The 24225-nt window shown below is 46.0% G+C and overlaps 6 protein-coding genes across 6 annotated transcripts; 1 reads left to right on the forward strand and 5 right to left on the reverse strand.

The window, feature by feature from the left end:
• Positions 1 to 8: 8 nt before the first annotated feature.
• BDCG_09031 (uncharacterized protein) lies at positions 9 to 344 on the reverse strand (the record flags this gene model as incomplete). Its single annotated transcript, XM_045424809.1, has 1 exon — positions 9 to 344. One exon carries the CDS (start codon positions 342 to 344, stop codon positions 9 to 11), a length of 336 nt encoding a protein of 111 aa, XP_045273437.1.
• Positions 345 to 936: 592 nt separating this feature from the next.
• Positions 937 to 6566, reverse strand: BDCG_09032 (UDP-glucose:glycoprotein glucosyltransferase). The gene is made up of 5 exons (XM_045424810.1): positions 6124 to 6566; positions 5684 to 6037; positions 4783 to 5629; positions 4431 to 4691; positions 937 to 4369 (listed from the first exon to the last, which is right to left on the reverse strand). The coding sequence occupies exons 1-5, from the start codon at positions 6276 to 6278 to the stop codon at positions 1466 to 1468; spliced, it is 4521 nt and encodes a 1506-aa protein (XP_045273438.1). The 5' UTR covers positions 6279 to 6566; the 3' UTR covers positions 937 to 1465.
• Positions 6567 to 7122: 556 nt separating this feature from the next.
• On the reverse strand, positions 7123 to 9177 carry BDCG_09033 (uncharacterized protein; the record flags this gene model as incomplete). The annotated part of the gene is made up of 7 exons (XM_045424811.1): positions 7123 to 7211; positions 7287 to 7363; positions 7455 to 7981; positions 8240 to 8419; positions 8525 to 8767; positions 8905 to 8983; positions 9125 to 9177. 7 exons carry the CDS (start codon positions 9175 to 9177, stop codon positions 7123 to 7125), a joined length of 1248 nt encoding a protein of 415 aa, XP_045273439.1.
• A 2533-nt stretch (positions 9178 to 11710) lies between these two features.
• Positions 11711 to 13420, reverse strand: BDCG_09034 (uncharacterized protein; the record flags this gene model as incomplete). Its single annotated transcript, XM_045424812.1, has 2 exons — positions 11711 to 12691; positions 12776 to 13420. The coding sequence occupies 2 exons, from the start codon at positions 13418 to 13420 to the stop codon at positions 11726 to 11728; spliced, it is 1611 nt and encodes a 536-aa protein (XP_045273440.1). The 3' UTR covers positions 11711 to 11725.
• A 2644-nt stretch (positions 13421 to 16064) lies between these two features.
• On the reverse strand, positions 16065 to 16720 carry BDCG_09035 (uncharacterized protein; the record flags this gene model as incomplete). The annotated part of the gene is made up of 2 exons (XM_045424813.1): positions 16557 to 16720; positions 16065 to 16355 (listed from the first exon to the last, which is right to left on the reverse strand). Exons 1-2 carry the CDS (start codon positions 16674 to 16676, stop codon positions 16065 to 16067), a joined length of 411 nt encoding a protein of 136 aa, XP_045273441.1. The 5' UTR covers positions 16677 to 16720.
• A 4191-nt stretch (positions 16721 to 20911) lies between these two features.
• Positions 20912 to 23619, forward strand: BDCG_09036 (uncharacterized protein). The gene is made up of 3 exons (XM_045424814.1): positions 20912 to 21992; positions 22083 to 22110; positions 22260 to 23619. Exons 1-3 carry the CDS (start codon positions 21968 to 21970, stop codon positions 23236 to 23238), a joined length of 1032 nt encoding a protein of 343 aa, XP_045273442.1. The 5' UTR covers positions 20912 to 21967; the 3' UTR covers positions 23239 to 23619.
• The last annotated feature ends 606 nt before the right edge of the window (positions 23620 to 24225 follow it).

Raw genomic sequence — 24225 nt, forward strand, 5'->3', positions numbered from 1 at the left:
TGTTTTTCTTACCCCTTCACTCTACTTTTTTCCGGAGTTCCGTCTTGGATGCCTGATTCAATGGACTCCTTGACGAGGGGACCGATGGAGCCTCCAACGCAGCACCCGACGCAGTATACGACAGCAGAGAATCCAACAGAGTATCCAACAGAGTCTGGGATGTTCATCTCTTGGCTGGGGTTTTGTGGATGTTCTTCATCCCAGCTAGGCGGCTCGCTGGGCGTTGAATCACAATTGATACGCAGCTGAGAATATCCAGACGGGGAGAATCCACCTCCACCAGTGCCCCGGTATGGAAATAGTGTGAGGTGAACTTCCAGTCCATGGTCATCCACGGGAGGCATGATGAGGCTGGTTCAATTAGTTGTTGCTTTTTGTATCGGGCAAATGTGAGCCACTCACCCCCGCCTCACCTCCTCGCCCGAAAAAAGCCCAGGAGTTAACACAGACTGTTTATCGTGCGCCCTGTTATTGTTAGGGCAGTCTCAAATTTTGGAGATATGGGCTCCATCTGAGCAACGTTAGACGGTCAGCCCGCCAAGTTGGGCACGTATATTGAGTTGGGGGGCTCCCACTGTTCCCTGACTGAACTCCTTCCTGCCAGCGAGATTTTCCTTGGTGCCTTGCTCTACCCCCCAAGCTCCGAGGAGATTGATTTTTTTAGTCCTGTTGGGCACAGTCCCGGTTCTTCATAAATGATTGACCCATAAGATCATTCACCCGCCAGCCGGGCAAACAGAACAGGCGAGCCATCCGCATGGTGCTGCGATAGTCCCCGACTACTGCCAAAGACAGGGCCCCAGCCCTGGCAAGTTGGATTGCCTTTCGTAGAAGTTGCATTCCATGCATGCTCAGGAGAACCTACGGCCCCAGGGTTAAAAAAACGCGCAAGCTGTGCTTTGTGAAGGGATTGAATAAAACGCCATATGGGCAACATCCCCTTGCTGTTTGCTAGTGCTAAAGTGCCTTTTATTCATATCTCATCAAGCCGAATAAAAATTCTATCATGATCGAGGATGTGTTCAATAGATTGCTGGCTGGCAGGACCTGCACATCTAATATCTATTCAAGGACGCCATCTAACACCAACTTACTCCTTATTTATTATTTTCCCTCACCAATATTTGCCCTCTTCGCCGAAAATCTCCCTGGTGTTCGTTGATTCTGTTCTCCAGGCATGTACTTTACACATTTCAATGGTTACTTGCAAATTTGGGGTAGTGGGGGGGAGCGGGGAGACAGGCCAGTCGCCGTCTCGTCGGACCGCAATGTATGTATGTACGATAGCAGGAAATAAAAGAAAGTCTTTCAGAAAACAGATCAGACAGAATAGATACCCAACCGAGCCTTCTAGCGTCTTTTGAAAATGATTTTTTTACGATTTTACATGGTAAAACAAAATATTATATAGACCAGAGTCCAACGTTCTAAGAACTCAAGTAAACCTCTAACACATAAGGGCATCTTACAGCTCATCCTTCCTGGTCCCCTTTTCACTCTTCCCCTTCCCATCGTCCCCACCATCATCCCGAAGCACGTTCTGATCCCCACCTTTTGTTCCTCCCTTAGCCTCCCTCTCTTCCTCCAACACCCTCCGCTGCACAGCCGCAATCTCCTCATCATAAACCGTCCACTCAGGCACCTGCCTCCTAGCCCTCTCCAATTTGGGCTCCTTCGTCAACGGATTATTACACAGATCAATCGTCTTCGCCGTCGCCAACGACTCATCGGAACACCACGTCTCACACCACAGCCAATCCTGCGGTAGACTCTTGATCGGCAACACCTGCTGCATATTATTCGGCAGGTCCTGGTCTAGATTGCTCAGACTGGCCGGATCGGCGGAGAGGGTATGATACTGCCCGCGCAACTTGTCGCCAGCAGCAATGGCCCGGAACCGGTTCAGGTCGACCACGTACAGCGCGGAGATGTGGTAGGGGAGGCCGCGGAGGAATTTCTCCCAGTACCCTTGCTTCCAGAAGCGGAAGCCCTCCATGGACGTGCGCGAGTCGCACATTGGCGTGAAGCCGTATGGCGCCCCTTCTAGATCTAGCGTGACGAGCTCATACATGTCCGCGCGGACGATTTGGTCCGCGTCGACGAAGATGACCTTGTCCAGCGAGAGCGGGAAGAGGACGTCTAAGAAGAGAATCTTATAACCCCAGATGATGCGTTGTTTTTCTGTCTGTGCGCGCAGCCAGTGCGGCCATTTGTAGGTGACCATTTCGTAGGAGAAGCCATATTCCGCGGCGAGGTGGGGGAGGAAAGATTTAAACGATGGGGATAGGAATTGTTCGATGAACCAGAATTTCACGCTATGTTTTGTATGCTTCATGACGGAGACCATCATGATGTTGAGCATGCGTTCGTATAGATGGCCGCTGGCGACAGAGAAAATGTTTATGTCTGCGTGTGTTTCTTGGGCGGGGCCAGTAATGCTGTGCAAGATGTTGGAGGCGAAGTTTAAGCCCTTTGAAAGGAAGTGCTTTGCGGCGGAGGCTGGTTTGTGATCCGTATCGAGGACGTCATCTCTTTCATGACCAGGTTTTCGAGAGAGGCGCGGGAAGAGTGTCTTCCCTTGGAAGGAAAGAAGGGCTACATCGTTGTTCTCATCGCCGGGTGTAGGTATATAGCCATGTCCACCAACGCTGTCAATGCGGAAGATGCGTTCGCTCTGGCCCGGTTTTAATGTTATCTTCCAGCATCCTGGCCGTGCTTTGAATTGGAAATAGCCCAGGTTGGCCATGACGATGGTATCTGCGAAGTGGGGATTTTTCTCTGTTCCAAGGAGCAGTTGGACTCCCTTTGGAGGTACGCCTCGAGTAACATCTCGCGAGTGGCCTTCGATTAAAATATGTTCTAACTCATAAATAACATCAACGTTGGTGCCTTCTTCTTTGAGTGTGCTCAGTTTGAGGTTGTCGAGGTCGTGTATCGATTCCTTGGGAGCTACAAGCCATGAAGGAGGTACGTCCATCCCTAAATTGAGTAGTGCTTCACCAGGGATTCCACGGAAGATAGCCTGCGGCTTCGCTATGGAGCCATCTGCATTGAAGGATGGGGCTGATTCGAGGACTTGTCGATAAAATCTTTTAATAGGCAATTCTTTTATTTCCTCCCGGGGATTAAGGAACAGCTTCAAACTGACGCCATTTAGTTCTGATAATACTTTCAGAATAGGAACCCAGCGTTGAGCAATCTCCGTCGTTGGATCGATTGCCGCAACGATATGGATAGACGGGTCATCAGAATTGGAGACAGAGATAGCAGAGTGAACGCCATTCCATTTCTCGAAAATATCAGTGCGCGCAGTTTGGCCGGAGCCATATATTCCTTCTGGGACGTTGGAGGTTGCTGACAGCGAAGCTAGGGCCTGTAGCCTTGCGAGGCCCAGGGGATCAGAAATGTTGGCTTCCAAGCCTAGCTCAAAGGCCGCCCTTGAAAGTACTCCGACTCGCTTTGACTGCTCGTACATATGCAGTTGTTCCAGGTCTTGAATATCCAAGGTGGTTGATGAGGGCATCGGGCCAATCACCCTGCTATTTACCACCATTCCAATTTCGCTAGTTCCAAATCCAATTTCTTTCACCAGCGGCTGAACAGTCTTCCAATAAGCGGATGCAGCTGCAGAATCTGAGGGCTCTTCGTTTTCAGAACCAAGAGCTGCAGTGATAACGGTTGGGTCAAGGTCACGGCCATTCCGGATGCTGTAAAGTCTTGTCGACAGGGCTTGGGAAGTCGATGAGCTCTCGCCGTTATGCAGCAGTAAAATCTCAACTCCAGGATGTTTTTTGTGAAGCTCCAGCAGGTAAGTAAGCTGTTTAGCTCCAGCGTCGCTGTCCAGGTCAGCTACCAAAATGATGCTACTCCAATCCAACAGCGGATGTTCCGATTCAGCAGCAGCGGGGATTCGCAGGGTGGTGTCAAAAATATCCTTATGATTCATATACATTTCGTCGAGGTCGACGGTTAGAATTTCAGTAGGGTTCTCGGGGATAAGCAAGGGGTTTCGACCTTGCAACGCTCCTTGGAGGAAATGAGAAGGAACCCAAACATCCTCATCAATCGTGCCTTCGTAAACACGTCGTTGAATATCCTCCAAATCCTTAGAGAGGCTTGCGAGCATATATTGAAGGAAACTTTCGTCGCGCATGAAGGCAACACCGTTCACGAAAAATGGTAGTACTTCTCCTTTAACGGCCAGCCGTTCGAGGTAAGACTTGGTGTTGGAGAGTATCGGGTCGTAATTGTCCGATTCTAAAGCATCTTCGAAAGCAAGGGGCGTACGGTCTTCTCGCAATTTACGGTTTTCCAATGCAGATGTGAAACTAGCGCGATCCGGAGAGGCCACTTTGTCTGCGGACAATGACTATGCGTAGAATATTAATTTTACGAACGAATACATACACTCGGGTAATGCGGAAACTTACAGCTTGCAAGTAACTGATCAAAGCGCCAATTCCGTAGGCATCAAGTAGGTGATGAGCAATTTTGGCCTGTCCTAGAGTATTCTTATTGTGTACTAAGGGCACAATACCAAACCTGATTGGTACCATTCTCTTAACGAGTATTAGAAGAGTCTCAGCAACAATTCTAACATCCTCTGGGGAGGTCAAATCGACAGGAATGACGACATTGTGTATATCCCGGCGAACCAGGGGGAGCTGGCCTTGGAGCGTGATTCTGAGTAGCTACAAATGATAAAGTTAGATTTCTATCCACAGCAGGTTTCTAAATAGCTTAGAAAGAGAATGGGCAAATGGGGATTTCAAGTCTACTCACCGATTTAAGATCGCTCGGCCAGCCATTGTACCGATGGTCTTTTTCAAGGTCATTTAACCAAATAATTACACCACCACCTTCAAACTCATCCCTATAATCATATCTCAGGGGATCGCCGGCTGCATGGCTTTTAGCAAGAACTGGGTTGGACAAAAGATTCACACCCTGTTGCCCAGATAGACCAAATTTCCGAAAACCATTGATTAACTTCCCTTCACGTCTGAAATGATTGAGCAGCGAGAATGCATCAATGGTTCGAGGGTCTATTTGCAGACCGTTGACCCACATAACGTTGTGCCCTTCAGGTAACAGGGCAGCTCGATTTTGTTTCAACTCTTTAGTAAACTTAGACGATGCTTTTCCGCTCGCAATTGTTGCTGAATGTGTCGGGAAGTCTTGTGATAGCCTTAATAGAGTCGCGAATGGGTCATCGCTGCTCATAACGAAACTGGCAGCGTTCATGCCAAGGGTAGACACTTCAGATGCAGATAAGGGTTTCAAGTCCGCAGGTGGCTCTTCTTCTAGATCCTCAGCGGGTGCTAATGTAGGTTTTTCTGCATCATTATCCTGTAGGACCCTCTGTTTCGCGTCTCGATCGTCGATCACGATATAATCCGTCCGCTTAAGGGCAAGCTCCACTCCATATCCATTGACGAAAAGCGGTCTCGGGACTTCAGACCCAGATGGCCGATATCGAATCCTATATGAGAACTGGCCGTCGCGAGCTTTCTCGATAAGTTCCTGGTGGAACCCACCAAAGAGAGGTGACGTAATGTCAGCATATAGGATTAATGGAGGCAAAGAAGAATCTCCAAGCACTCGGTCAAACGGCAAAATTCGATCGTGCCTATTATTTATATTAGTCCCCAATTCTCTACAAAGCGGAATATCACTCACTCACTGGTCTCCAGACACGCTCTGCTGTGCATATTCTAAACTGGGTGAGCAATACTGGTCGCCATCATAATGCGCCCACACAGTGCAGACCGCATCTTGCGCGGCCATTAACGACGGCTCCACTGAAGTATTATAATACTGATAGTGAGCTTCGATCCGCGGCGCCGTGGATCGCAACGATAAGGCAAATTTAAACAACGAAATAGCTTCGGGATGAGTAAGGTGTCCATCCTCTTGCAGTAGCTGTGTAAATCGCTCATAGAGGCCTTGATCCGTTGTGATTTCTGCGAATGTGCCTTCAGCAATGCGATCCAGCAGGGGGAAGTAGCAGGTAGAATTCTCCTCCGCAGCAGTTTCTCTAGGTTCTCAATTAGTTTTAGTTCAAAATGTTGTTTCCTTTCCAAGAAAACGAGGAGAGCCCTTTAATAGAGAATAAAAACATACAAAAGCTCTACCAGATATGGCGCAGCATTGAATGAGGTTGTTAAGGCGACATTGACTGAAGGGCCTGCGATAGCATTGGAGGTAAATAGCAAAGAGGCCCCAAAAAGCGCCAGGCCCCCCAATCGCCAGGGGAATGGATGGTATCTAAAGGTCATGGTGTATACGCGTGGTGAGCGAATGTACAGCTTTAGAGTCTGTGTATGTGGAAACCAATGGGATGTATATCAGTCCCATCCAGATAGCTCTTAACATGGCACAACCAAGCTATATCCAGGTTATGGAGCTGTTGCGATAGGAGCAATTCCCACCGAACCGCTAGAATAACATATTTCCCGTGCGGAAACTGTATTAATACTTAATTAGAGCCAATATATTCAAGATGGCAAAGAGCGACAGCGTATGAAACCACAACTGAATGTGGCCTTGTTGAAAGTAAGCTGGTCGTGATGTTTCGGACACCTAACTAGGTAAATATCTGGCTGAGTCAGCAGATAGCTCTGTTGGCATATATTACCTACCGTACCTACCCCGTTCTACGTTTAACTCTGCGAGCCAAAAGTGCTGATATAAAATTCATAACAACAGCCGCAGCTTACCCCTGAATCTTGCTGAGCAACATCAATAGAATATCAACGGAATGTATATAAACTGCAGTTCTCTGAAAAAGGCCAGTCACTAAAGGCACGACATGTCTGAGCCAATGGAAGCAATAATACATATTCACAAGCCGCGTTTGTGCAAATTCTTATGGTCACAGTAGTTATCAAATTGAAATGACCAGCAGATATGCCGAAAAATATATGTACAGTACATACATACATTACAGCACTTGTGCAGAGCTAAGAAAAAGGGCGCGAAACCTCAAAAACGTTACCTAGGAATTCGGCCTGCCACCTAAGGCGGATATAACTGATCATATTCTCCGCCCTTGCTTCTCTACCGGTCTCCATTGACAGGTAACTAACTATCAAATTCCCAAGCCGCATGTTCATTTACATTTTACAACTTTGCACCTTTCTTCACCTTGACAGCTGAAAGCTTGAGTGCCTCCCGGACGCCCAAATCAATGAGCACGTCCTCCGATCCACCTATACAAAGCACGGGGGTGTTAGTAGTGAAAATCATGGTCTGAGCACGACAATTCCACCGAAAATCAAACTTACCGGGAACGATCAATGAGTGAGTGCCGCGCGAAATCGCCTCGATACGAGAACCCTGACCAGTCTTCGTGAGACCCAGCCTGCAGTTTCAAGATCCCGTTAGCAAAGAATCCAAAGACCCATTGAAAAAAAGTCGATAGGGGGTGGAAAGATATAGGGATGATTGCATACCCTCCCATAATCTGCACACAGTTATCCGCAACAAACTTATTCACCTGCCCACCCTTTACCTTCAAAAGCGCCGTAACGCCACCCAACTGCCGATTCCCATCCTGATAGCTCAAATGGTCCAATTCGTAGACAATCTGCTCCGTCCACGCCTGCAGCGCCTCAACCTCTTTCGCCATAATGCCGAATTTATACCTCACGACTGGCTGTTCAATCAGCTTCATGCCAAATGCCTCGCGCTTCATAGCCCACGCCATTGCATCTTGCAGACAGGTGCGGGCGTTGCGAAGGGTCTGGAAGGCGATCCACAGACGCTCATGATTGAAGTTGCTCATGACGTATCGGAATCCTTGGCCCTCAGAGCCGACGAGGTACTCGACGGGCACCTTGACGTCCTCGAAGATAACATATGTTGTGGCGCTCAGGCCCTCGGCGCCGATTTCGATTTTGCGTGTGCGCATCCCTTCGGTACGAGGGACCAGGAGGAAGGAGATACCCTCAGCACCAGGGCCACCAGTTCGGACGGCGGTCTAGCAACAAGTCGTTAGATATGTGATAATTTGGAAGCTGATTTCTTTGAAAAAATTTAAAAAGTTCCCTTATTTGCACATCTTTCCCGATTTTGATGAAAAAAAAAAAAAAAAAAAAAAAAAAAAAAAAAAAAAACTCACCATGAAATAGTCAGAATACATGCCATTGGTGATCCAGTAAAGTCGACGTCAGCCAATACTTCTTGATATGAAGAAAGTTGTGCTTCAGAAAAAACTTATCTTCTTCTCTCCATTGACAATATAATACTTCCCGCACGCAGATTTCTCAGCCGTCGTGGTCAAGTTCCTAACATCGGATCCGCAAGACGGCTCCGTAACAGCAAGGCAGATTCTCTTCTCCCCGCTCAGGATCTCCGGCAAAATCTTCTTCTGCAACCACGGCGACGCGAATTGCCTAATAGGTGGTGCTCCCACAGTCTAGAGAAACAGGCCATATAAAGTCAGTACGTACACAGGAACATACCACATCTCTGAGTTCCAACCGCGGGAAGTGCGGGGGGGAGGTTGATGAAAATAACCTACCAACCCCACGAAGATACTGGAAATGGCCCCGCCACGGTACAACTCATCCCACAACACAAGGTCGTGGAACCCATTCCACTCACTGGCCTTGATGCCACCGATGATGGGGTAATGTGCAAATTCCTCCGGTATGGACTTGCCAAAGGCAATTGGGAGCAGGAGTCCGTCGTGTGCGCACTTCAGATACACTTCATCCGGCACCTTGCCGGCTTCTCGCCATTCGTCCGTTTTATCGACGACGTTCTATGCAAAATGGAGCATGTAGCGAATATGTGAGTTTGAAGGACGGATTTCTTTTTACTTCTTTCCCCCTTTCCATACGATCTTTTCCTTCACGCGGAAGTTTTAAGTTGGAGATAGAGAGACAGATAGTAACGTACCTCCTCCGTCCATTTGCGCACTGCATCGCGCAGTCTGAAATGAGATTGGTTGTAATATGGTGAGGGACGCCCGGAGTACCTGCAATCCATCCGAATGTTAACAAAATGCACCGATTTCCGACCTCTTATGTATAGTCATTCTACACCAAAACAATAGAACAAATCAGATGGAGTGAGAATGCCCGCAAATAGCAGGGCTTGTTGTTCGCTGCAAACTCACCAAGCTGGCTCAGCCCATGGCAGGGCGCTGCCAAATTGCTTTCCCGGATCCATTATTACGATATATAATTAATTTTGTCTGATGAACAGTACAGTATCTAATATGGATCCTGTTTTCGACCAACCAGAGAAGACGCAGCACGGGGTAAATCAGTCAGCTGTTGATGCTTGTCTTATTATCATCATGCAAGCCAGAATAATACAGGCAGCTTTGCCATACATTAGTATGGGTGTTTAGGTGCGGATATATATGTAGGGTTCAGCCAGCGCAGCTGCAAGGGATCTATCTAGCCGTATCCGAGCCGACCTCGGGATAAAATTGACACAATAGCTCCGTCGAGGGGGGGTAGGTATTTGGCGCCCGCTGGCTGGATCGATTATTATTTATTATTAACTGCGTCAAGCAAGCAACCCATCCCCAAGGTGGTGGATGGGTTGGGATGGAGTGGAATGGGGAGTGTGTAGCGGAGTGGACAACCCTCCTCCCCCACAAAGCTTACCTCGGCTTGTTAGCGAACTGCTCTCGCTGTCGATAGCTATTATTATTATTATTATTATTATTATTAGTTAGCAGAAACAACCTTGGGCCAAGGAAGTGTAGACGCCCGAATAGTTGGAGTATACCAATTACAGTTATTAAAGTGATTTTATTCTTACTATTTTCATTTAATTTTTTTGTACTTCATTCAATACAACATCTCTTCTCTTTCCCCTCCCCCTTTCTCGATCATTTCCCATAGCAGTACAAGAGCAGCTACATACGTTACAAACTCGCCTGCGAATAAAAAAAAAAAAAAAAAAAAAAAAAAGAGAGAGATACACAAAAAAAAGGCACAAAAAGAAAAACAGAAATAGCTCATTTTTCATCGCCCGCATTCCACTTCAAAACAAAAGCCAGCAGCAGCACCAAGAGAGGAAGAAAATGAAATGAATCAAATGTCCAGCAGCTGGACATAAAGAACAGAGAACCAGGAAAGAAAACCACATTCAAAGGTATCCGGGGTATGCATGCATTTGAGAGGCATACGGCGTAGTAGAATAGCAGAGAGCAGGTTGCAGCAGATACAGCAACGGGCCCCCCCCCCCCCCCCCCCCCCCCACCTCGCTCCGCCCCGCCCCGCCCTGCCCTATGCTCTCTCACCCCGCATATTCAAAATGAATTGCATCAGGCAGTTCATCTCAAAAGAATGACCATGTAGAAGGTCCAAGAATAAATAAAAGAAAGGAAAAAAAGGAATAAAAAAAGGAATATCTCCACGTTCTCCTCACGCCCTGTTCATATCGCCACACCCTGTCTGCATTCTGCATTCCGCATATTATTGCATTCTCTCTCCTCGTGGGGAGCCATGATAATTTTTTTTTTTTTTTAAGAAATTCAACAGAGAAAAAAAAGAGGGAATTAAAATAAGATTGAGGCCTTTTTTTTTCCTTCCCCGTTATACCACGTGTTTCCCCCTTTTTCTTTTTTGCCCGCTCCTCGCTCTTAACGTAACACAAACTGTTTGCGGCATTTTTTAAAAAAAAAAAAATTTTTTTCCCTCGGCGGGGACCCGAATCAGTCATGCTTTAGGTTTCTGATTTTTTTTTTTTTTTTTTTTGGGGGGGGGGGGGGGGGATTCCGAAAAAGGTAAAAGGGAAAAGTATTGCCTAAAGAGGCAACAGAAAAAAAAAAAAAGAGGAGAAACCGAAGAAAAAACCCATGCCATGTGTCCACGAGGAAATCGAACCAGACACTAGCTGAAATAATCCTAAGATTCTCGTTCCCGCGCCCCAAAATGTTTAATTCCAACGCTGTGTAGCAAAAAGAAAAAAAAAGGGGGGGGGGGAATATTGCAAGGTACACAATGCAACGTCCAAAAGAGTTTTTGGATGCATCGGTATTTGTAATCGCCATAATGAATAATGAATCAAGCAGCAACGAACGCGACTCCAACAATTTTCAACAATGCATTTATCTATTTATTTTTATTTTTTTGCTCCAGCGTTCCCAACAGAGTCAAGAGAGAACATCGTGAAATAATAAAAGGGAAATCCTAGATATCGAGGTGGTACACCAAAAAGTCCGTTCTGGAACGGACTTCGACTTTGGGTTGCTTGCACGCGAACATGGAACGCGCATGTAGAGTGGTAGTCAAAACCCACAGACAAAAAAAAAAGAAAAAAAAAGAAAAAAAGGGGGGGGTGGGAAGGAAGAAAGGAAGGAGGGGAAATATATCATTACAGTAAAGGAGCGTGTCTTTCTCCATCATCATAACTTGTTAAACGAAGGACGGACGACCAGGCGTGACGAGAGAGTGAAAAATCAAAGTAAAGGATAAAACTCCATAAAAAGCGAAAGAAAAAGACTAATAAAGCGGGCCATCCAGTTTCATGTTTCGTGTCATTCCATAAGCGATCGGATTTCGTTTTCTCATACCTTGGTGTTGGGTTGAAATATATAAAAAAAAAAAAAAAAAAAAAAAAAAAAAAAAGTGGTAGTTGATAAACAATTGTAAAACGAAAGAATGAAAAAATAAAAGCCAGCTCATTCTCGTAACATATTGAAACAAAGGGTAATGAACGTTAAAACATAATAATCACGCGCTGACTCGTTTGTTATGTTTCAATGAGGATTTGCCCCATCGGCCTGTGCGTGATTGGAATTGGCCTTAATATTGTTGTGGTTGTTGTTGTTGTTGTTGTTGTTGTTGTTGTTGCTGCTGCTGCTGCTGCTGCTGTTGCTGTGGGTATGATTGTGCTTCGCCTCCCAAATCATCCGCTTCCGTCGAAACTCCTCAGCGTCAAACTCGTCCTCGCCATGGCTACTGCCAAGACTTCGATCGCGCTCGCCCAGAATGCTCGCCGAGCGCATTTTGCGGAGCGCCCCGACGGTACGCGATGATTTGGGTGGCTTGACTTTGTTCTCGATGAAGTCGCCGCGCGAGCGCATCTTGCGCAATTCCTTGCCGATGCGTTCTAGGGTGGAGCTGCCGCTGTTTTTGCTGGACTTGGGCAGTTTCGCCGCTTTGGCTGTTGGGGATGGCGGGAGTGGTTTGTTGAAGAATCTGCTGGAGGTGGTGCTCGTGCTGTTGTTGTAGTTGTGGTTTATGTTGTTGTTATTGTTATTATTGTGGTTGTCGTTGGTCGTGTTGCCGGAGCTGCTGCTGGTTGACGGGCGGTGGTAGTCACTGTTGGATCCAAAGCTGATTCCCGAATCGACCTTTCGGCCCTTGTTATGTCCATAATATCCAGATTGTTCCTCGAGGCTGTCGCGGCAGTTGACTTCGAAGCATTCGTTGATGATGTCAATTGCCGAGAACATGTATTTGTTGATATATTCATGAACCACCGGCCATCCTGTAGACTCCCCTGGCCGCTTGTCCTTTGAAATGAGGGGGTCAAGCACGCGTTGACCTTTATCTTCTACTTGGCATATGTACCTGAAGAACCTCTGTCGCTCTTCCATGAGCAACCTTTCACAAACGTGGGCAGCAGGACGTACAGATATCACGGCGGGGAAAAGAGTATTGAGCATGGCGACGCAGTGTGCTTTGTTGAAAGGAGGGAGAAGCATCTCATTAATTAGAGTCTGAGATCAATGTTAGCATTGAGCATACAAGTGTGAAGACAAGGATTCATTCATTCTGCGTTTAGGTTAGTGTTAGTGGCTTACCCAATGTCTAAGACGGAGGTAAACTTGTGAGTATAGAGCAGCAGCAATTCTATCCTTTTCCATGATCGAATCGATCCAGCTCGCAACCCCCGGATACCGCCTGGCAAGATCATCTTTGTCAAAGGCGCAGTCAAGCACTCCAAGCTTCTCCAAGGCAGCTTTGATCTCTTTTCCCCGACGCTGCTCAAGGTCTCGGAGGTAGTCGAGGGCGGTCAATGCTTGGGGAAAGTCGACGAGCGCGAGATTTTCCGGGAAACAGCGGCGGACAAAAGAAGCAATAAAGTTGGGGGGTAGAGAACATGGTTGAGAAGGCAATTGAGATATCTGGGACATGAGATGCATTTTAAAAAGCGCAGCAGCGGTGTTCACGTTAAACGCGGGGTTTTTCTCCTCCTTGTGTCCGGGGTTGTGACGCGATGGAGGGAACGCGTTTCCGTCGAATTCACGGGAGAAGGGCGAAGTAGGGGCGGCGCCAGGACTCTTGGGGAGACGCGAGAAAGGGGGATGAGCTCCAACGGTGGAATTCAGGGCGTACATGGTACGAAGGGGGATCTCATAGGTCTCTGGTTGGTTGTAGTGTTCAGCGATCCATGCCCAGGCAGAATCCTCCTTGGATTGAGGGCTGGCGTATTGACGACCCGCCATGGTTAAAGAATAGGTAAGATGTTATAATGGTAGCAGTAGTGACAAGGGCTTGTGAGTGGGGTGGGCGGTGGGTATGGTTGTTGGTGTTGATATAATGCGAAAAGAGGCGAAAAGAGTGACCAGCAAAAAGTACAGACAGACTGGGCTGTGATATAAAAAGTTGGAGACCCCAGGATCAACAGAGACGACGCCAGCTCTGACAGGGTTTGAATGACTCCAAATAGGTTTTGTTGAGAAAGTTACGAAGATGTCGACGACAAGTGTTTATAGCTACACGTTGTCACAGCATCCTCCATGATAAGCGTTATGTTATGCTGAGTGAGTGAGAGAGATATTGGGACTCTCGGTTGCTGTGGTGGCCGGTATCTCACAACCGTAAAACAATCAACAATGAGAGAATATCACTGTTAATTGCAGTCGAAAAATATCATTAGCTATTGTTCGGAGTATCCAAACAATGAAATAAGGAATTGCACAAGAATGAAAGTGATTTTAGGCCATGTTGTTTAATATATTGACTTGAGAGTTCTGTTGTTGAATCAAGGTTGAGCGACAGGGAGGAGGGGAACAGAAACAACGATACCTTAAGAGAAGAAGCAAGCGGTTTCTGCTGCAAAAGAACTCTAGGAAGTTGATGATAATGAATGGCTCCGAGTTATATTCCAGCAAGTGGACACGTAGTACCACCAGCAGAAAGCAGACAATAATTGCGTTTCAAATGGTATCAGTCAGTGTCAATGGGCAAGCACCGAAAAAAGCACCAAAATTGCCTGTCTGGGTGGGAATCAAGAGGAAAAAGAATAGATAGAATAAAAGATACAGAGAGCAACTGGAGCAACTGGAGCAACTGGAGCAACTGGAGCAACTGGAGCAATTGGAGCAACTGGAGCAACTGGAGTTGTTTCAAACAGCCTTAGAGACTCCTCGCAGACGACCACACTGGGTGAAAAGAGAGAAGAAGAAGAGAACCAGAAACAAGAGTCTGGCTGGCCTTGGAGAGTAGAGTAGAGTAAGGAGGGAAAACAGTTATAAGCTCCGAGTTAACGATCGATATATGTACGGACGGGGCTTATTATGTACAATGAATTCTGGATGGACCAGAAGCGGCCGCAGCAGGTCGGTCGGTCGGTGCTACGAAGGTGCTTTTACATATAATTAAATAATGTATCCCATCCCAATCCAATCATCCAGCTCCCAGCAGCTAACTTAAGAGGGTTTGGGAGCCTGTAGATCCAACTGAGCTCAGCACCCAGAGCAATCTTGATCAGAATATTCTGACACGGCTTTTTTCTTTTTTTTTTCTTTTTTTCTTTTTTTTTTTTTTTTTTTTTTTCCAAAGCAAGCCACTGCGGTGTTCCACTTTTGCATACCATAACTACCCTGACTGAGGCCACTGGTTTGGTCTATTCTGGTTAATTTTTTTTTTTTTTTTGTTATTTGTTATGGAAAACGTATTGATTATTCCACTAGTTATTAATTTTTATTAATAGTCTTGCCAGGAATATTCCTCGATTATTATTGAGAATTCTGCGGCTGTTTTCATGATGCTTGCCATTGAGCCAATCCCGCTGTTTTCGGTTTTTATATAATTATATATACGCAGTATAAGTTAGTACAACCCTTGGATCAATCATGATAGTTAACTATCAATTAAATACTCCATACATACAAGATAGATGACTGAACACTAATAATACATTTGCCACGAGCAGCACGACCAGGAGAGACAAATCACCTCAACTACTTGCGGGTTCCTGACAACTGCGGTTGCAATGTCAAAGGGTGAAACTCCCTGTCTCATAATTCCACTCGCCTTCTCGGCCTCCTCAGCCCTCCTGTCGTTGTGGTTTGCTTTTTCTGTGAACCTGTCTCTCTCCCCCAAACCCGAAAATGGGGTTAGATGGATGGATCCTTTTTTTTTTTTTTTTTTTTTTTTTTTCTTACGGCTTAGTTACGTCCTCCTGCGGAGTACGTAGTAAGTTACCTTGTTCAAGTTTAGGGCTGTCTGTAATAATAATAATAATAATAAAGAAGCCTGTGAGCCACATCGATGGAACCATCTTGCAGGTCAATCAGAGCGAGACAAGAACAGAAAAAGAAACATATTGTGGAGACTTTTGACAAGCGCCTTGATGGCGGACATCGAACCGGCGACCCGGTGCTTAGAGGGCGGTTTTTTTTTTTTTTTTTTTTTTTTTTTTTTTTTTTTTTTTTTTTTTTTGAGACTCTGATGAGAGACTGCTCACATCTTGGTTTGAGGTTTAACTAACTTATCCTGGTGAAATCAAGAATTCCCTCGCACACAGATAATATGCAATTGATTGGAGAGGAAAACAACCTATTCGAGCCTCGACCATGCCCTTGAGTAAATAGTTAAGTTAATAATATACTAGTCAATATCGGATGCTTTGAGGGAGTGTGGATGAAAATCAAGAATCAAAGAATCTCGCTCACCCTCCTACCCATCCCATCCGTCCATCCATCCCATCCCCATCCCCCTCCCCCTCTCTCCAACCTTCAACAGCCCCAGGCATCCAGGCATCCAGGCATCCAGGCATCCAGGCATCCAGGCATCCAAACACCCAGATACCCAGGGAACCCAGCCAGGCACGATACGATACCTCTTAAGTTCTTCACACCCCAGCTAGCTTTGTGTGAAAGCCCCAGTTTTCCAAGGATTCCGGCCTCCAGTCCCACAGGCCCCGGAATCCGGAACGTCTCTGGACTGGCTGGACTGGGCCAAATCCTCCTTGTCGCCGTCACACTCGTTGGAATCACCTGGAAAAATCCCCTCCCTTCCCCTCCCCATAGGATAGGCGCAGTGGGCGGAGACGATGAAGCCCCATCCCGGCCCGCCTCCCTCCGAAACCGAAAATACAGGAACTTCGATACGCTTGCGATCGATGACGCAGAAGAAGCTGTGTCGATGATGCGGCTATTATTGTCTTTCGAACTAAACTAGCCTAGTAACTAGTAACTAACTAGTTCAATAACGTCGACCTTGTTGTGCGAGGAAAGATCTCGAAAAAAAAAGGAAAGCTCCGGCGAGAATTCTCACATTTCTCATCAACACGCCGCTTATTTTTATTTTATTATTATTTATTTATTTATTGTCGTAAAAAGTCCGGCCACATACATAATCATCATCCTCTTGCTGCTGTTCCTCCATCTCGCCGGTCCGGTCCTCCAACGGAATGTTCTCTGGAAGAAGAAGAAGAAGAAGAAGAAGAATAGCGGATGAGGACCCTCCGGCCATTGGTCCGGCCCATTGGAAGTTGCTCCCGGCTACTGCAAGTCACGTGTCCCATACTCTATACAGAACCTCGGTAGCTACAACGCAGATTCCGACGTTTGATCCCTCCCTACTTTCCCTGTAGCAAGTTGACATGAATGACATGAATGGCTAAGCCAGCCCAGTAAATGAGTCTCTCCGGCAGCCCAAAATCTCTCCATGGATGAAGGGGGGGGGGGGGGGGGGTCTTGGTACATTAATTCTGACAATAAGTAAGAGGGAACATTCCGGCCTCTTTTCGACATGCTCTATCTAGCTGCATTATTTGCGAAACTAAAAAAAAAAAGACCCCATGATGCAGAGTGAAATATCAAGTCGAAAACAAGTTTCCCTCTCTCTGCCTCCTTTATGTTGTTTTCTTCATTTTTCAACCCAACTACACTACCACCCCCTTCCATCCCTCTACCGCCTGACAATTTTGCCTCCTTCATGATTCATGGAGATGGCTAGGAATTGCTATGTGCGATGAGAACCAGTTACATTTGTTTACATCCCCAAGTGCAACCTACGCTACATGGGCGGAGTAGCACACACCACTATCATACCCTCGCACCAGATCTTCCTTTGCCTCTCTTCGTCTTCTACTACTACTACTACTACTACTACTACTACTACTATGTTATGTATGTACGTACATACTATACCAACTACCCACCCCGGTTTATTTAACTCAGGAACGTGCTCACAAACTGCATGGGTCCCTTGTGTGTGCAATATCAAAAAAGGGGAAACAGGACAGTGGCGAAACTGTACAAATGACGCATTCGATACACATGTGCAGTAACTACTTTCCAGGGCCGAGAGGGCCTTGGAGATGCTCGCCTGAGTTACGACCTCGAGATGTCAAAAATGTGGCGGAGGGGACTGGAGCGTGGAGCGGAGCGCATATCCATGCCCCCAACCTCCCGTGATACATACCTTTCCGTAAGGACTTAAGAAGAAGCGGAGTGGGATATACTTGATTGAATGTTTTTTTTTTTTTTTTTTCTTCCCTACCCAGGATCACATTAAGTGACATTGATACTTTGTAGTCCCCCCTTTTTTTAACCCCGAAGCTGTCAACCAGACAGTGGAAGAAGACAATGTTCTTCTTCTCGTCTCTTCTCCTCTACAAGGATATCCTCATCATCCCCCAAGCCCCCTCGGGAAGAGGAGAGTGCTCCTCGGCAAGATCCACTCGGGGTCCATCGGGGTATCGGGGTGCCCTGCATCATGTTGTGTCCTGCATGCCTTCCCTACACCGGTATACATGTAGGTACAGGTACATGTACCTGGTCATGCATGTATGCGGGCCTGTTATCCAGCCCATGGGATAAACAATATGATCCCACGAAACGGAATTGTTCAGTCTCTTTTTTTTTTTTTTTTTTTTTTTTTTTTTTCCTCCTCCGTTCCACTACCATACTATGATCCTACTTTTCCTCCGTCAAACATGGTCTCCCTCTGCTCATCTTCCACTGTCTCCAAACCACCGAGGGACGGACGGGGACACACCTGCCTGTCCGACGAAGACCATTCCCCTCCGCCCTCCCCGCCACATGGAAAGTTTTGCCCGCCGTATACTCCCACAAGCATGCATTGCCCCCTCCCCTCCTCTCTCCCATCAGGAACTCCCTCTCACGAAAATATCGCACCAATTACCCAATAAAAACAAAAAAAAAAACGACACATAACCATGCATATCTACGCGACAACAAGTCGCGAACAAACAAGCCAATTGACATGACTTATATTGAGAAAAGTGGGGAGAGAGAAGGTGTGAGGAAACGCACGGAAGATTTTCTTTTTTTCCCTATTTGACACTTATGCCCCCGTGTGACATGTTACAGTAGTTACAGTACAGACTGATTGGACTAAATATGTTATATATGTAAAAAAAAAAAAAAAAAAAAAGACTATTTATTGATGCAGGGAAGCTCCCCGCAAAATGATGATGTATGTAGGGACTTGGGGTAGGTAGGGAGGGTCGGTGTGTATACAGACAGGTCAACCGCTGCGGGGGATGGATGATGTGATGTAGTTATTCCTAGGTATGTAACTGGCTTGCTTCCCTAGCGCTTAGGAGGTCGGTGTAGTTTGCGTAAGCGCAACCTGGGCAATGAAGTCGTAGGAGAAAAAAAAAAAATGCACAAAGCCATAGAAAGGGAAAGAAAAAATGGAAAAAATGGAAAGGAAAGGTTGAAACTGACCGAGGCGGGGATGGATTTCCCTTGCATATATGTAGGTTGAAACTGACCGAGGCGGGGATGGATTTCCCTTGCATATATGTAGGGTAGGATACGTACTGTATGTATATATATGTGTGTATGTATGTATGTATGTATGTATGTAGGTAGGTAGCCCTTATCAACTTTTTTAATGAATTTGACATTCAGATGGAGGAAGTATGTATATTCAAATTGAGGAAGTGAGCCGCGGGTGGGGGGGGGGGGGGGGAAGTTATGAATGAATGTATCAGGGAAAAAATCATATTCTTCATTAGATCTTTTTGAATATTTGTATAACAATCACTATCAGTCCTCAACAGTGGAACAGCCCCTATTGTTCAGAGAATTTCCAGAAGGAATTACAAAAAATGGGAGTTAAGTTAGATGACAGGCCACCCACCATCTGAATAATAGGAAGAGAACCGTTTTAACGCAGCATTGAAGGTTGGGGGGGAAAACGCCTGAACGAGACCCGGGAAATAGATAAATAATGAAGGTAAATAACTAGAGGTTTTATCCGTATGGAAGTACTCCGTAGAGAGAAGGAGAAAGAGAAACAAACAACCCCGGCCTTCCCCAAAGCTTGGTTCATCACATTTTCTCCGCCATAAGTTAAATAAGTTACCTTTACATTTACGACTAACTACATAAATATCTCCCCTGCATCCAAAAACAAAGAGATCAAAATGCAAGCTGCTATATCCTTCCTCCACCACAGCACGCATCTGGCACCTGTCTGTCCATCACCATCATCCCTGGCCACCAAGTGACAATTCGGCCATTTGTATGAAATCCAGTTGTGGTTTTTCCTTCTTTCTTTTCTTTTTTTTCTTTTTTTTTCCTCCCGCTCTTTCCCCCCCCATCCAACTTTCTCCCCCCTGTTTGACAACAAAGACAGAAAAAAACGAGTTTTTCTACCCTGACCTGACCCTCCGAAGACCCCGAGACACCTAGAGATGTCACAGCGCATTCAAACAAACAATATATATATATATATATATATATGTGCGGGCGCGAGATGCAGACCGCTACCGAGGTTGTCACTATCTAAACCATCGGAGAGCGGGAAGGGTATGTGCATTGCCATTTCCATCTCACCGTTCCATCTCCCATATATATATAGATATATATGTATTCTCAGCAGCCTCCCTCGACATCGGACCGGGGCCTGGGAATGAATGAGGGTTATTTAAGGAGAGATGCCATTGCAGAGTGACAGAGTGAATACAGAATGGAACATGCTTCATTCGCAGATCCACTCATCGAATTGCTGCTAAAGAAGGGCTGGTGAAACTGTCATTTGAAGAATAATTGATTTGTTATATCACGCAGGTAGAAAGAGATTTTTTTTTTTTTTTTTTTTTTTTTTTTTTTTTTTTTGTGCGAATGGAGCTGTCAATCACCCCCCTGAAGCTGAAGCTGTGCAGTTCTTGTTTTGCTCATGGAGACCACCGAGAAACAACATGCCCTTTACATTCCAGCAGATATTCACATTCATTTCTAAGGCAAAGGGAAGAAGGAAGTTCAAATGACCAACTCTCTGATTGCTAAAAACCGAGCCTCGGAGCCTACTGCAACATGTAACTATCCATTCAAAATAGTAGTGTGGAATCTGGTCCATAATGAATATATATACTTCTTCTAACTACTACTGCACAATTTTGCGATTGAAACACACACAATCAAATTACAATAACTGCTATTCAATGAGCAAATAGCCAAGACTGTGAGAGATACTGTAAGTTACATATCACCAACCCCTACCAGATATTAAGAGTATTCAGATATTAGTGATTGGTCCGGCCGTTTATGAGGGGCGAAACGCTTCCACATACATCATACATACATACATACCCAAACCCAGCAACCGGGTACAGATAGAAAGCAGTCCCCTACAGCGTACATACGGAGGAGTAACTTAGTCTTCTGCAGTCACAAGTCGCCCCAACCACCAGCGCTTGTTTTTTGAACGCTATGAAGCTAAACTGACTGGTTGGAACTTGGCAATTTGAAGGACGGACGCAGAATTTAACTGGCAATCGACTCCACATACCACAGGAGTTGGAAAAGGTTAATTGAGCAAAAGATCAATCATATTTTAAGTCTGGTCTCTACGGCAAAGATTGATATTTACGCTGCAACACCCAGACACGAGACAACTACTTTTTTTATAGGTTTAGTGTTCTCAGGGCCTAACGTACTGTTACAATTCCTCCAACTGTAATAATAGTAAGCCTAAGATCTTTGGAGAAGCCCAGGAGCAAGACAATGTACGGAGTACTCCGTATATAGAGGAGTGCTGGGCACAGCTGGCAGGATCCAAGCCATGGCTTAAGATCTTTTTTGACCTAAGCAAGTCGCAGTTATTCTGAACTTCAAGATGTATTTGGGGAACACTAGTAATTTTGGATGGAAGACTACTAAACCTATAAAAAGGTAGTGGTTTTCTTCTGGGTGTAAATATCAATCCTGAATTTGGTGGCGCTTGCGCTTGTCAACCGTTGGGGTGCGAAGCTGTTGTTAATAATGAGAGGTAACTATAGTTAGTTAATTCGTTTTAGCACTTGCCCATGAAATATATCATACAGGAACGAACAGAAATGACATGAATGATGGAAATGAAACGCTGAGCAAACCAAGTGGATTGTCAATTTCCTTCCTCCTTTTTACCCTCTTCCTCCCCCTTATCGTGATCCGATTTTCCATTTCTCTAAGTTAACTTATATCCTGAGTGGTTGCGGCGAGTGCCTTCTGGCTTCCGTACAATGACCTCACCGCCCAAAGTTTTCCTTTATCCAACCCATGGGATTCAAAATGCTATCTGGATGGGACATAATTACCAACACTTCAATATCATGATTTTACAGTTATTCCTATTCTCCTTTATATTTTTCAATTTATTATCGTCTACTAACGAACTACCCGTGGGATTGATGCCCTGCTGCGGACCTTTTGTCTTCTTATCGCCATAGTACTTTTTCTTTAACTACCAACTCCATTTCTTTGAATATCCTATTCATACACATACATTCATTGCTCACGACAATCATGGCGGCGGGACCGCATACTTTTGGTGAGTAGCTGGCTATTCAATCTAACCCCTTCGCATACCTGAAGTCCTGTTCGTGATGAAGGGCGGAGGATAGCTAATGAGCTTTGGTAGTTGTCGCGGATGTCTTTACTGCGAAAAGGTAGACCCTTAACCCACTTTTTTGCTAGACTAGCATCGAGATATTCGGCATCTATCTTCCTATTGTTGATTTCTTGAAACCAGTCCTTGCTCCTCTGTGGAAGATATCAGCCCGTGTGTGCCTCTGGGCTAACATCTCCCAACTCTTAGATATCTCGGAAACCAGTTAGCGATTGTAAGCGTGCGAAACAATGCTCTTTCAAAGACTCGAAAGCAGCGCATTGCCCTAGAATTCGGCTACGTGAACACTGTCTTCCTCCACGACGCCCCGCATCCCGGTCTACCCCGGAAACTAGAGATATTCAGCGAGACAGAAGAACGGAGCTTTTCCGGACAGGCCGTCCTCGGGACAGCCCACTACATCTTCCAGAAGCTCGAGGGCGAAGTCTCCATCTCCGCCGGTGACTGGTCCAACCCAACCGCTGCAGAAACCCAAACGGAACAACAAACCGCAAAGACAATCTGCCACTGCACCCTCCAGACAAAGGGCGGTCTCATTCAGGCCCACTACGATCCCGAGCGCCGGGTGGCCGCCATCGAAATCCCGCATAACGTACACATCCACGCCCGCGAAACTACCAAGGATGAGGTCATCGCCGTCCAGCGCCAGCTGCTCCCGCACCCCGAAGAAACCGCCAAGATGAAAGGCTCCTACCCCATCTTCTCCATCGCTCCGGGGATGACCTTCACCCTTGTGGACTTCACCTCGTGTCCCTCGCTCCTCTCGCGGCTGGAACCGGGATATGCACCTGAGCCCACCTTGGATGCCGGCTGGGCAGTACGCGTAGGCGAAGACGCCCCCTCGCCCTTCTGCGGCTGCGTGTATTTCCTGCAGCTGCAGACGGACTTCACAGAGGAACCGTACATCACGCGGCTACGGGTGCGGGTGATTGCGGCAGGGCTTGAAGAGGCGGCGTCAGCGAGCGGCTGCTCTGCCCTGGCAGCGTATCTGGCGCTGCAAAAGGGGGGCAAGAATTCGAGACATGCGTACGCCATTGAACAGGGCGTGGATGTTGGGAGGACGAGCCAGCTGTGTGTTGAAGTGAGGTTGAATGAGGCCGGCACTGATGTGTCCCGGGTGTCACTTTCAGCGAAGGCGACGTTTGTGATGGAGGGGAAATTATTATGAGCTTTTTTTTTTTGACGCTAGGTGGATAATTGTTTTACCTTTTGCTTATTTTCTACGATTGCATCAAGATGCTTTTTGCTTTGTATTTTTCCTGCGCCCCATATTCCTAATTTTGCAATTTCATACCCATGCTGCATATAGTTAAAAATATACCTCGTGCACATTTTTGATGTTCTATGCAGAACCCGGGGGGGGAAGGAAATAACATCTAATATGAGAAATAAAAAGAATAACAAACACGAAGACAAAAATGAAGTATGATTTCATTTCAGTAGTACCTAAATCACTATCATCCATTCCATTATCAACTGCATAGAGGGTCAACATGGCATTTACAGATTCCATCTCTGCATATTTAGTGAACTAGCGCTCCAAGCTCCACCTATACAAAATACAAAAAATAAAACAATAAACATAAAAAATAAAATAAATAAAATAAAATAAAGCTATGGTTCTCTAGCAGCCCGGGCGTCTTCCCTCTTCCCATCCACCTCCAACTCGTTCCAGTAGTCGATTTCTAGTACTGGTACCATCAATCTTAGCTACATAGGTATGCTGGATAGCAAAAAAGGGGGTGTGCACAATCGCACATCACTCACTGTAAAACTCTTTCTCACCTCTTCCTCCATTTCCTCCCCATCTTACCTCTCTATTCCTCCCCCCCGCATTTCTCCAATATGTCATGAAGTTCACTCAATGTAGAAGGAAATCATACAATTCAACTTCCTATCCAAGACAATGGGGCCATGTATATCTATATGTACATATGTGTGCATGCACAGGTGCATAGCTAGGTACATACATACTTAAAAGGTATATATAGGTGCGTGCCCTTATCTTACCCCAGCCCCTCATGTATGTACATGTAACATTCGTGTAAATAATTAGCAGAACCAAAGCATACCCAGATAGCTAGTTAGCTATTTAACTTCAGAGTCGCGTGTACATGTGCTACATCACATAAACTGTACACACACAGTACATACA

The sequence above is a fragment of the Blastomyces dermatitidis genome (genome assembly GCF_000003525.1).
Source record: "Blastomyces dermatitidis ER-3 genomic scaffold supercont1.13, whole genome shotgun sequence".
Taxonomy (NCBI): Eukaryota; Fungi; Ascomycota; class Eurotiomycetes; order Onygenales; family Ajellomycetaceae; genus Blastomyces; species Blastomyces dermatitidis.

Excerpts from the sequence above, each read along its gene's own strand:
- BDCG_09032 (XM_045424810.1), bottom strand. The coding sequence starts at position 6,278 with ATGACCTTTAGATACCATCCATTCCCCTGGCGATTGGGGGGCCTGGCG. Across the intron at positions 6,038-6,123 it reads CCATATCTGGTAGAGCTTTT|AGAAACTGCTGCGGAGGAGA; the intron begins GTATGTTTTTAT and ends TTGAGAACCTAG. Across the intron at positions 4,692-4,782 it reads GGCCGAGCGATCTTAAATCG|CTACTCAGAATCACGCTCCA; the intron begins GTGAGTAGACTT and ends TATCATTTGTAG.
- BDCG_09036 (XM_045424814.1), top strand. The coding sequence starts at position 21,968 with ATGGCGGCGGGACCGCATACTTTTG. Across the intron at positions 21,993-22,082 it reads GGCGGGACCGCATACTTTTG|TTGTCGCGGATGTCTTTACT; the intron begins GTGAGTAGCTGG and ends GAGCTTTGGTAG. Across the intron at positions 22,111-22,259 it reads GATGTCTTTACTGCGAAAAG|ATATCTCGGAAACCAGTTAG; the intron begins GTAGACCCTTAA and ends CCCAACTCTTAG.